This window comes from Varroa destructor, unplaced genomic scaffold (genome assembly GCF_002443255.2).
Source record: "Varroa destructor unplaced genomic scaffold, Vdes_3.0 BEIS01000004.1, whole genome shotgun sequence".
Classification (NCBI taxonomy): Eukaryota; Metazoa; Arthropoda; class Arachnida; order Mesostigmata; family Varroidae; genus Varroa; species Varroa destructor.
This window is the reverse complement of record NW_019211457.1, coordinates 11434590-11446624: the sequence shown is the minus strand read 5'-3', so window position 1 is coordinate 11446624 and position 12035 is coordinate 11434590. Positions and strand designations below refer to the sequence as shown.

Sequence of the window (12035 nt, the reverse complement as noted above, 5' to 3'; positions counted from 1 at the left end):
TATATATGTACAATCATAAAACTGACACAGGTTCAAGTTTACTGCAACTACAGTTTTAAGCAGTATCGGCAGACGAAACAAGAATAGTAGACAGCTGTTGTAGCTTGGAAAAAATCGAACTTTTCGTTGAGAGCAGACTTGCCTACAACGGTGAAAATCGTTGCAACAAGTTCTACACTCTGGGATGCCTTCTGATACACTAATGAAGATGTACATAATGTTTGTCTGTTGTTATATTTCTACTACTAAAGAAAGATACGGTCAAAGCGACTTGCTTCGGGCTTTACCTTAGAAAGACTGGCGTCAACTTCATTCATGTCACTTATCAAACAGGCAGTTCGTTGATGTCTTTATTTGTTGTGGATCAGCGGCCCGATTCGGCTCGGGCTAAAAATACACCGGAACACCACGCAGCGGCATCTTGATAAAGTATCCGCGCACGCTTGCATTAACCACAACCACTGATGCAACCCAAGAAAATGTCACTTAAATTTATATCCTATAAGCATCGCGTTGAGGTGACGGAAAACATCTATTTGATTTATTCGAAACAACTACAACAAAACAGAAAAAAAAAGAAAAAATCATCTTACTCCAAATCCAGAGACTGAAGACAAAATCTGCGCTTTTTTTTTTGAGAAAACTACGTGGCTTTTTAACGGGAAAAATTTTAAAAAAATAGACAAAGGTATTATGAATGATTGTGTGGAACGAAACAAGGTGACAAAACGATATCGGAACGAAAACGTTTAACGTGCAAAAAGCAGTTAACGCTTACATATACTTTGGACGTAAAGGGCCCAATAGTTGAAATATCGTAATTCGACGAAAAAATATATTTGAATAATAATTAAGACACTATAAAGGAAGCTGGCTATGCAAGCCTAGCCTAGAAGATGAAGTTCCACAAACCTCAAATTGATACTTGTAACAAATAGGTGAAACCCTACATGGAGCCGTATGTTGATGTGAGCACGACTTTTATTAGAGAACGTTAAGTGGTACATCTAACTTAAATTTCCTGCGGACGTCTAATATTCAATGGGGCAGTGACACGACGAAGCAACCGGAGCTATTGACGATTTTGCCTTTGAGCGTGTTACTTTGCATAACATACATACGTACATACATACATACATACATACACACACACACACACTCACACACGGAGGGTGGCTTAAATACGACTCTAAGCAATAGTGATATTCTTTAGCGATTTCAAAAATATATAATATCTGGCAATATACAGCGTAGTCGAAGATATACGACCAGTTGAAGCTGTGAATACTTTTTCTAATTAAAACCAAAGACGTAATAAGCACGATTTCAAAGAGAGAACAAACAAAATAAGTATGGAAATAAGTCGCGTATTAACTTCGCGTTTACCACAGACATCTAGAGCGTTTGTACGTCACAAGCTATATGGCATAAGGCCAATCAGAACTTTACTTGGATGAAAAAGCGATGCTGATCATGGACTAACCTAAACACTGAAGTCAGGATAGGGACAATAGCCGATTCTATTCTGCAGACGTTTTGTCCGAAAAAAAAGCGGACCGGTCTGAGCTAGAAGTCACAAATGACGCGTTAATCCGCTTTCGGCCTAACACATTAACAGGCTACTGATGAAGATGATTTTGAGGAACTATCTTCACTGTTAGCATGAACAGCGCGTGCAAGACAAATCTTCTTCCACTTCATCTGCATATCGTATACTACCTGTAAATCAAATCTGCAGTATTGCGCTATCGGGTTGTTCGCGCTGGCTGTATTCGTTAGGACAGACCGCGTTCTAAAAACTAAAGGCTATTACGGAAACGATAAAATTAACCTAAAAGGTCGTTCAACCAATTTCCAAGCAGATAAAAACCTTAAGGCCGTTAAATCAGTTTTATGAAAAATGTGATATAGGCTTGTGGTTTAAATACCGCTCGTTTCCTAGTTGCCTGTTCAGCCAGTAACGACTATTTGTCCCCAGCACGGATCCGAGTTAGCACCATTCATACTGTGTGGAAAGCACGTCCAAAAGCAGGCTACCTTCATTAGGCATAACACTTTTATTATTTAAGCTTTTTATTATTTTACCAAGCTTGACATCATCGTAGCGGTTCGGGTACGTTCGGCAATTGTTATTCTCTATCCGACAAACACTCTAATGAAGCGCCGATGGTCGTCTGGAGATGACCTGTGATAAACCATCGCAAGTCGACCCCTGGCTAAACGAATACAACCGCTTCCGAGCGAAGCCTTCCGTAACAGGCGAAGAAGATCTATTTTGAAATGATAACGAAAAGATAACGGCATTTGTCTGTTGATAATGGAAAAAGAGCTATCGCTTAATGGAGCTCGCGTTCTGGTTTGATATAACGCTCGCTCGCTCGCTCGCTCGCTCGCCCGATCCGGATCTGGTAGATGAAACAGGTGAACCGGCGAACTAATGAGTGACCGATACTAGCAGCTGCCGTTTAGAATAAGCGCAGATTTGTTTCGTAGACGTAATATTTAACACCTGTTTCTACTTTGTTCTATATATAGTCGTTCCCTGAAGCCAGAAAACGTACGATATGGCCATTTGTCAGCTACTTCATTCGAATTTTTTTCATTACCCTCACCTTACTAAGCCAAGTGGAACGGACTTATGGCTCTTGTGGTATTATAAGGGTTAAACTGTTGCTGCCATCTAACATATGCACACGGCTGCTTTCATAAACTTTGTTTTATGTTGGTAAAGTTGTTACTAATAGCAATTTTCGTTCGATATTATGTGCTGGTAGTGTATTCATTCCAGACCGAAACTTAAAGCTTCCTTTAAATCAGGGTGACGTAACTTCTATGTCGGCTGCACATTAAATGGCAGTAATAAGCTAGTCGACGACCGTTTTTTTTGAAGTGCAAAGAAAAGGTCAGATCCGAGCATAAACTTATTTTTGAGCAGTAGAGGCCCCGTTGATTTCGTAAGGCTCTAAGAGCGAAAACCACCAAAAAAGCAAGTATATTTAAAACTATCTCTCTCTCTCTCTCTCTCTCTCTCTCTCTCTATAGATATTCCGAAAGAGTCTCTTGATATCATTTGGAGAGCTCTCGTTTGGTAGCTGTTGAGGTAGCGGAAGATACGTAAATGATTGCAATAACAAGTGGATTTCAGTGTTTAACACATAACCGGCAAGCTCTATTCAAGTTCGCGTGTACCTAAATGCAGTGGCACAGTAACGCTACCCTGGTCATCCAAGCGGTTGACTAAATGGCAGCATAACCCTGCAGTATGCGAATTATATAGTATTAATATAGAAATTGTATTAATTCACTGATTGACAAATCTTCTCTTTATTCAACCAATGTAATAGTAAAACGACTTTTCACCCGATGTACATATATATATTGTCGTTAGTGTTGTTGACGATGGTGCCTGCAGTCACAATTACGCTGGTCTAGTAATCACTGACAAAGCGGCGAATATACGGTTCTTCGTAGCTATTTATTCCCGCTCGATCCTAGCGCCATCATAAACTACAAACAACAAAAAAATCTAGCCAGATCCGCACTAAAATTCAACCATTTGGACCTTTAAAGTTTCCGTTCGACGGTAAAAAGCCACCGATAGAAATGCGGAAAGTCCCGCGCTTTTCGAAAAGCGGTAACCAGTCATTTTCCAACAACTCTGGCTGGAAGAGCTAGAGACCCTTTGGAAAGATCGCCAGCCAAGGGGGTCACTAGCACAAATGATACCAGTTCAAAAATAGCGTCTCTTCTCGCTTGCTTACTGTGCAATAAAGGTGATTATGACAACGATGCTACTGCTCATAACGTTAGGAAAAGTTGGCCATGAAATATATCTTATGAGAGTAGTGTTAACTTCAAAGAAAATCAGAAGGGAATGACCAGTTACTTCAATTAACGATACACATTTGAACCTATCTTGTTTGTACCAGTCGCGTACTTAACGCATAAACTATCCCTATTTTGAAATTTCTTATGAAAATTACCCGGCGATATTTGCATGAACAGCGAAGTCCGAATGGATAATAGGACATCTATAATATTCCTATATGTGGCCTATACTGACACACTCAGTAATCTTATATGGCACACTGTAATTGGTTCTATTTGATGTTTCCTCATAAGAAAATTAACTTACCCCAAACGAATTGAGCTGCTTTCCTTATATGACCCTTATCGTCTGGCTCCTATTTAGCCAGCAGTAGATCACCCTCAAAAAATCACATTTTCTGACACTGTCGCAATATAATAGAAAAGTTCTATCAGTATCCCACGCTACAACATCTCAATCGTATCTCAGGACACGGAATGATGACAAACGGTAAAGTACATGCGGCGTCTTGGCCGTCATTTTGTCGACATGTTTGTGATATATAGCACTTACCAGCAAGCTCGATCTGGCTGTGCTCTTTATATGTCAAAGGACGCGTCACTCCTGATTCATTACTGAGTGTTCGGTAACTACTTTTTATAAATTATTTTATTTTATTTTTCTTTTTGATTAAAAAATAATTTAAAATTTTTAGATATTTTCAGTAGCTATTCCATAACTAAACAGTAATGAAAAGTAAAAAAAAAAAAAAAAGTAAAAATCAGATTACCTTACCTCGGTCGAGGAATCGATCTTACGTGAAAACTGTGACGTCAATCATTTAGATCGTCCTATTGTATCTAAATTAAAAACAGTATAGTATTCGTGCGTGCCTTCGACAGAGCAAGCCGCGACCGTTAAAAAATTGAAAAAAAAAAACACTCAAACCCTACCGTATTTTTTTACCGTACATTTGTTGCAGCAGTTACGTTTCGATTTTATACACATACGTTGCAACATTTCCATGATAAAATATGATTCGGACAACAGGTCGCGATTATCTACTCTCATTAAGTCCGACGCGTTTGTACCACTGGTTTGCGACAAAGATGAAGCTACATTTGGAATGCATTTCTGTAGAAAGTCTTGAATATCAGCAAATAGAACGTGTGACTAGTCGTTTTGCCATAGATCTGCCCAGTTACCAAATCAAGGGTACAAGGTTAAATATAGATTCAGTAGTCTTTTTTGTCCGCTCATTGTTGGCTGCTGAGATGATTGCGCCTAGTGTTTGTTTATTATGCTCTGGAAATCATTTCATAGCATCACTCTGTACATCCAGGCTCGCCGACACAATCAGACAATTCAATCAGCGTAGAAATCGCTATAGGGGACGACATTAAATCATAGTTAACCTACATACGTAGACCACCCGTAGTGATGAATTATCGATCACAAGAGGGCGCTCGAGTAGAACCGTCCAAAATATTGTCTAGAATAATCAACTTAACGATAATAGTCAACGAAAACAAAACCCTAAGAGGGCATGTTTTGTGACAGGTAAACTATTTTTGCCGAGTCTGTGTTCCTCACAATGCAGGTACATCGTAGTTGAGAAGTTTACTACCATTGAATTGTAAATCATCACGTAAAAGGGGCCTCGGCTGTCAACTACTCTGTGTATGCGGTTCTCGGGCGTCCGCGGCTGAACTCAGCAGCTAATTGTCCTCTCACTGAAGAATTGCTTGCTCGTAACACCTTTCTCAATTAACAATTATCTTTAGCAAATAGGAAGCACTCTGACTTCTTTTTCGAGATCCTGACGTAACATGGACATCTATGGACTGCTAGTTACCCTACGCTATGCCTCTAAAGTTGTAACAGCAACGTACCGTCCTTGCGGTTCTGCCATCAATATACCCTTCATGTGTCAAGTCCGGTGTTGACATTTGGCATTTCATCAGACGGATGGCTGGCTTCCAGCACGAAATGCAGTCTGCTTGTCCGCTTATGCCCGGGTTCGAACATAGACGACAACATCTTTCCAATGACCAGCCGGCAAATACATTATCCATTAAGTTATCACTATACTCGCAGCTACTAAAAAATGCTAAGTTTTGCTTTCCGTGTCGATCCTTTATACAATGTGTATACAAAGTATGCGAATATTAGAAATGTGATTTTGTTGTGTCTACGGTTCGCTGCTTCAGTACTTTTTGCTAGTTTTCCTCGAATTTCTACTTCGTCCCCCATTAGGGGTACGTTTTTCCGCTGTCTTTTCTTTGCCGTAGTATTGCTCACTGAATGGGAAGCGCTGCAAGCGCCTTCTTCTGACGGGATGTGAGAATCACAGCTGAAAAGCTTTTACTGTTTATCTAATTAGATTGAAACGATCAGCTTTGTCAGCCTCGATAACATTTCATAGGCATGTAGCAAAGCACTAATACCTATATCTATCAAGTAATCTCTGTTTCACGTTGTATGCCTATGCACTACCATACCCTATCAGTCCGTGGATATTTTCGCACAACCATGACGTTCGTTCGGATCTCATTCTCTCTCAGCATCAGCGGACTGTCAAATGAGTTCCTTCGTAAGCCCGAAAGTCGGCCAAATATGTTGATAGAAATACGTGTACGTACGAACAAATTAAAGACTCGTATTTATTCGTGAAACGAACCCAGAAAGCGACTTGGGTCCGCCTGGTCGTAACTGTTCCGAAGCCGTTAGCGCATTATTTTCACAAAAGGAAGAGAATTGGAAAGGTAGAAAATTGGCTATGCACACGCATAGAATTCAATATATTTAGCTGAACTCCCGAGCTAGCCTCGCATCACGCTCAGAAATACCAAAACAAGCTAGGTAGCCATCTTCTCTGCGGCCCCAAATACCTTCCTGAAGAGCTACATAAAGAAAACCGAAATCATGATCAACAAACAAATCAAACCTAACGGGTTTGTCAGCTTCTCGAGAACGACTTCATAGGTTTTTCTATTTGTAATTCACGTAATCTCTATAGATTCATTCTATATTTCACCGACTGTCAAACGTCGTCAAACTTTCTCAGCGTTTGACTCTTTCGACGGTCCTCGTCCCCATATGCCTCAGATTTTTCTTCTGGTGTTTTTTGCCCTTTGTTTTCTTTGTCTGCGCCGTCGAAACACACTACCAATATCTCGTATAGCAGCTATTATTTTGTGGCTTTCGGGTAGCGTGGCCCGCCGCCTTCCGCTATTACGCAGCTCCACTTAGCGTGCCCTAATGGTTTGCATTCATAACAATATTTCCGTTGAGGACCTCTTCGCGTAATTGTACCTCTACAGAAAACCAAGTGTTTTCATCGCGGTCGTCCTCTTTCATATTATAGTATGATTATGATGATGATGATTGTGTTTTGGTTATCGGTAAAAAGGGCTTGTCTATGTAATGGCGATGTTTTTCAAGTCAAAATCATAAAACTACAAAGGCTAATAGTTCCGGGTAGTTCGAAAGCACACAATGAATGCTGTGGTCTGCCTAGCGCCTGTTGTTCAGTCATGGCGGTGGCCAGTGCTTCAGCTCGTTTGTTTACACTATTTAAATTTGTTTCGGGGTGTCACCGCATCAACGGAAAAAGAGTGAGCCAGGGGCACGCTGCCTTTTTAGCCGCGAATGTTTAAATTGCCTCGAGATACAAATCATCAAAAGACTGCCAATAGTGAACAGACGCTTAACGTCACCAGCACTAAACGGACAACGGACACCATTTTTCTTGTGGCCGCTTGAAGCATAGGACCCGCAAAAAGATACGTAGTTGAAACCTATAACCGAGGTGCAGTGTTTGTTGTTTTTGCAGGACCACTTGAAAGACATCTATTCTTTTTCATCTGAACTAACTGTATTCGGTCGGACAGACACTTTTTTCATTAAAGTAGATCGGTTGAACATTGGCATCATGTACATCATCTATGACCTAAATGTTCTCTTAATGTACTTTCAGAGTATAATCATTGTGCTACTAAATAATGCGACAATTAAAAAGCCTAATTTTATCAATCTGCTTGGTCTGAGAAGGTTTATAGTATATTCGGACGGGAGATGACTAACAGACAACCTAACGACATTGCTCCTAAGTATATACCAGGGCATATTTTTGTGGACATCAGGGGTAAACCAGTGAACTATTTTCGTTGAGTTCACTCGAATTGGATATCCGCCTTAACGTAAATGTATTCTTTACGTATTTGATAGCCACCGTTATAGATAAACACAAAAAAGAGCATTTTCTAAACTACTCCTAAAATATAAAAGAGCCGCGACTACCTGTACCCTTTAGTCTGCGCGCTTTATTGAGCTAGCTGAGTATACGTTACATGATCTCTAAACAAATATGATTCAAGTGTAAAGCTTCAAATAGGATTGTATATAAGAGGGTAGTGCATACTCGCCAAGCGGTTCCGATTTAAGGCCGGAATTTGAAAAGTTACTGCACGAAAACCGTGGATGTCTCTAGTTCTTCGAGAACACTCCCAAGAAACGTTTTCAAAGGAGGGGACAAAAACGACGAATACAATGCTCGCCTAGCACATGCTTCCCCTTAAGTCCTTCTGCGAGTGATTACCATCGGTTTTTCGAAGGGGTGCCGTTGTTATTACGATTTGCCAGGCGAAATATGGCATGTTTCTCTGATACTTTCTTGACACTGGAGTAATACAGCTTGTGTGTATGTGCACGTTCGTAGGGAATCTTCTCATAACACCGCTGCATGTGTTCCGAATGGCCAATGGTACCTGCACTATACAGCGCCAACGATGAATGGAAAGTTATACGGTTCCTTTAGGTCTTTTGAGCGTTAGCCATCGCGTAAAATCGTTAAATAGAGCGGCTGTTCGAATGCAGTGAAATGCCATTACACAGGAATAGTAGACAGTACAGTTAGTGATATACTATGGGTCCACTGGGTTGAATAACGAAGGCGGGCTCAAACAACGATTCATATGCGATGGTTACGACTCGTTATCGCCGTCGAAATCCAGCAGAGAAGTCGCGGTGAGTCTCTGTTCTATGAGACAGTTATAACCGTCCTGCGCGTGCGCACGGATTCCACTTTCTCCCACTCCGGTCATTTCGGCCACTCACGTTGCTGACGGAAGGGGCGGTCGCGATGACGATAATGATGGTGACACTGTGCGAAATATCGTCCCGACGCTGCTTCTCTCGCCTGGATCCGTTCCGGCGCGATGCAGCACTGGCGGCAGCCGTGCTAGTAGTAGTAGACCTAGTCAGTGCCTTAAGTCGCCACTATTCTATTGTGGTCGATGTCGATAACGTCTGCCATATTGGCGGTTGCGTTGTCGTCGTTCGTCACCAACGAAAACAATAGAAGGGACGGGCGAAAATGTGTGGCTGCGCGAATAGAGGCTGAGCGGCATGGCTGTCCTAAAACGTCTGGCGTTGTTAGATGGCCAACAATAGACGCTCCACTCAGACTACCGAAACGATCAAATGGAGACCAGCGGCTCGTCTGTGTGACCCACTGACTGACTGACTGACTGACTGCCCGTCCGTCCACCCTCCCTCCCTACCTAACGCCCCCCCATCCGCCCGCACAATGTGTGGAAAGCTAAAGATGTTCGTTACGGAGTAGAAAAGCAAAACATTTAAACGTGATTTTGCACGCATATGTAGACATACACGTGCAATCACATGTAGAGACAAACACACACCAGAGGAACACGGGGTGATAGTGTGAAAGTCGAAGCAAACTCGTGTGATTCAGCTTGCGCACAGTGAGGTAAGAGGTATGAAGAGAGGGAAGAGAAACGTAAGCATGAAGACGACTCGATGTAAGCATGAAGGAGAAGAGACGACGACTCGAGGGGGACAAAAGAAGATCCCGGACAAAAGAGGTAAGGAAAAGTCGTGATTGTCGTAAAAGTGAAAGGAAAAAGGGTCGGTGATTGTTGCGACGAAAACAAGCCAATATGCCAACGTCCGTTCATAGCAGCAGGCGAGCTAAAAGTATATGGCAACAAGCTCTGTTACGATAAACAAAAAGTGAACTGCTTACTAGCAGTACAAGCTTATCCATGTCATACATATTTAAATGTGAGGAAAAACAGCGTCCATATTTTGAAAATACCGAATTTAAAGCAGGCTCTTTAATATTTTTTCCGCAATATTTGCCGGTACGTGAAAATTAAGCATTTCGATTTTTAATCCGAAATGAAGCAACTGTGTGACATCTATATGCGAGAAGCACCTGTGATTAGAGTACGTTTGTAAACTATATAAACATAAAATTCTGTGAGCATCTATCGGCCCGTACGCATTTCAGTCCAGGTCTACATCAGGCCCAATAAAATATAATCAAATAAGCGAAATTCATTACCGTGTTTTTAGACAATTCACTACATACACAATTTTCAAGCTTTCGGGTGTTCCGAAGAACATCGACTGCAGAACAGGTAAATCCTTTCGTGGCTGAAACTTCGTGACGATGAATACTTAGCGGCACGAATGGTCTCCTTGAGACCTCCTTGAAAAAAGAGAAGGTTTCCTCATACGAATTAACATAGCGGAACTCATGATCTGACTTTTTTTTTGTCTAAAGCTAGCGCCAATAAGGATTAGGCCAACAGCGAGAAAGGCCCCACAGAAACTGTCCATAGAAAAAAAACTACAACTAAAAGGAAATATCTCAGTGTTTGTTGTTTCGTGCCACAAGCTAAAAACGTTAATAACAAACACTATATAATTTAATTCGTATTATGATGCAAACACTATAGAGTTGATTATGACAAAGGTTGAGCTATTATGCCCCAGGGGTCATTAAATATTACTGTGATACGTTTTGACAGTTGAATTAGGTTGAATTGATTCAAAAGGCCAAGTTAATTGAACAGTCTCGAACCGGGCGTATATTTCAGAACGTTATTTTCTGAACTTTATATTTCTAGTCTTTTGCCATCTGACAATTTTGTCCGTTCCGGTAATATTCATGCTCTCGGCGAGTGTTTGCTGTTTGGCCTATGATTCTCTACTAAATCAAATAAAAGAATATATGTCAAAATAACAGGGAAAAAAACAGCTAGCCCCGAATAGAAGCCGCTATTTTCGCTTTGTTCGTTACGTTCAGCAACATTCAGAAACGAGAAATGTTCTTATGATCATCAGTATTTTCAGCACAGACCCAGATGTCATTATCAATCGAGGCACAGTCGACAGAAAACAAAATCAGCGTTCTACGTTCTATTATAGTCTAGAGCCACTTTTTCCACGTGATTGACGAATACAACTACCACACAAACGACTAGAACTAACGGTTCTTTTCACCGTTCAGACGCATACGATAGAATCTCTTTGTTACAGGCTAGCGTCGTTGTAACAGTCTGTCGCTACGGCATCACCAGGGGGTTCTGTCCCCCTCCCCTGCAATCCGTGTGTCAAAATTTTCCAGCCCGAACGTTTCAAAGCGACGTCTCTGCATGAAGATACACGGTTTTCTCTGTGTAAAAGTAACCGAAGGCACCACTTCCTTTTTTTCTATTGCTTCCGTTGAACTGGAAAATATCGAACAAATCTCTGAAAGCTATATATTATACACTAGCATATGCCAACAAGTGTGCTAACGGAGGCAAAACACAAGCATTTGCCTACTTACGAATAACAGTCTTATTCTAAAAGTACTATTATTGTTATTATTTTTACGATGTTTGACTCGAAAAAAAAAAAAAAAAATGCTAGACAAGGCAGCAAAAACTTGGGTCTGTTTCTAGTAGAGTTAGGTGGTAAAGATTGGCACCGGCAATTTTTGCTGATGTGGTAGGTAGCGCTCTATGTACCGACCGACTAGCATCGCCGCATTGTCTATCGTATCAAGAAATTGCTGCATTCACGTTTGGGCGTTGCCTGCGATAACTCTTTCCCACCTTATTAATAACGACAATAATAATGACGTAACTGGGCGCGTTTTGTCTCCATACTAGATTTCAAAAGCTATGCGATTCCCAATTATTACGCGCCAAAAAATAGCTCCACTGTTAACCTTGGCTTTGTTGATTTAATTCGACATTTTATCATAACCGCAAAACCGAATAGTTTATATACATACATTTGCCTATACAGATAATCCGTCTGCTTGGGCTACGAGCGATGCACTGTTAAATGTTTGTCGCTTTCAACATTGTTTTCGTTTTGATTGACCATATCTACGCGACAACCTTTCCGAGTAAAGTCGTCTGCTATC

At 41.1% G+C, this 12035-nt stretch overlaps 2 protein-coding genes across 8 annotated transcripts in view; one reads left to right on the top strand and one right to left on the bottom strand.

The window, feature by feature from the left end:
* Kank (KN motif and ankyrin repeat domain-containing protein 2 kank) overlaps window positions 1–12035 on the top strand; it is a 152907-nt gene that overhangs the window by 51752 nt on the left and 89120 nt on the right. The window contains exon 1 of one of the 6 annotated variants that reach the window (XM_086988057.1): window positions 8090–9696. The exons of the other annotated variants lie outside the window; for them this stretch is intronic. Within the exon in view, the coding sequence (XP_086844183.1) occupies window positions 9591–9696 (106 nt within the window). The 5' untranslated portion in view covers window positions 8090–9590. Of the gene's footprint in view, window positions 1–8089; window positions 9697–12035 lie in introns of those variants that run through there. 6 annotated transcript variants of the gene reach the window in all.
* LOC147755847 (uncharacterized) overlaps window positions 1–12035 on the bottom strand; it is a 90640-nt gene that overhangs the window by 65745 nt on the left and 12860 nt on the right. Inside the window, exons 1-2 of one of the 2 annotated variants that reach the window (XR_015327098.1) lie at window positions 11901–12001; window positions 9696–11349 (exon numbers count right to left, since the gene is read on the bottom strand). The exons of the other annotated variant lie outside the window; for it this stretch is intronic. The gene's annotated coding sequence lies outside the window, so the exon portion shown is untranslated. Of the gene's footprint in view, window positions 1–9695; window positions 11350–11900; window positions 12002–12035 lie in introns of those variants that run through there. 2 annotated transcript variants of the gene reach the window in all.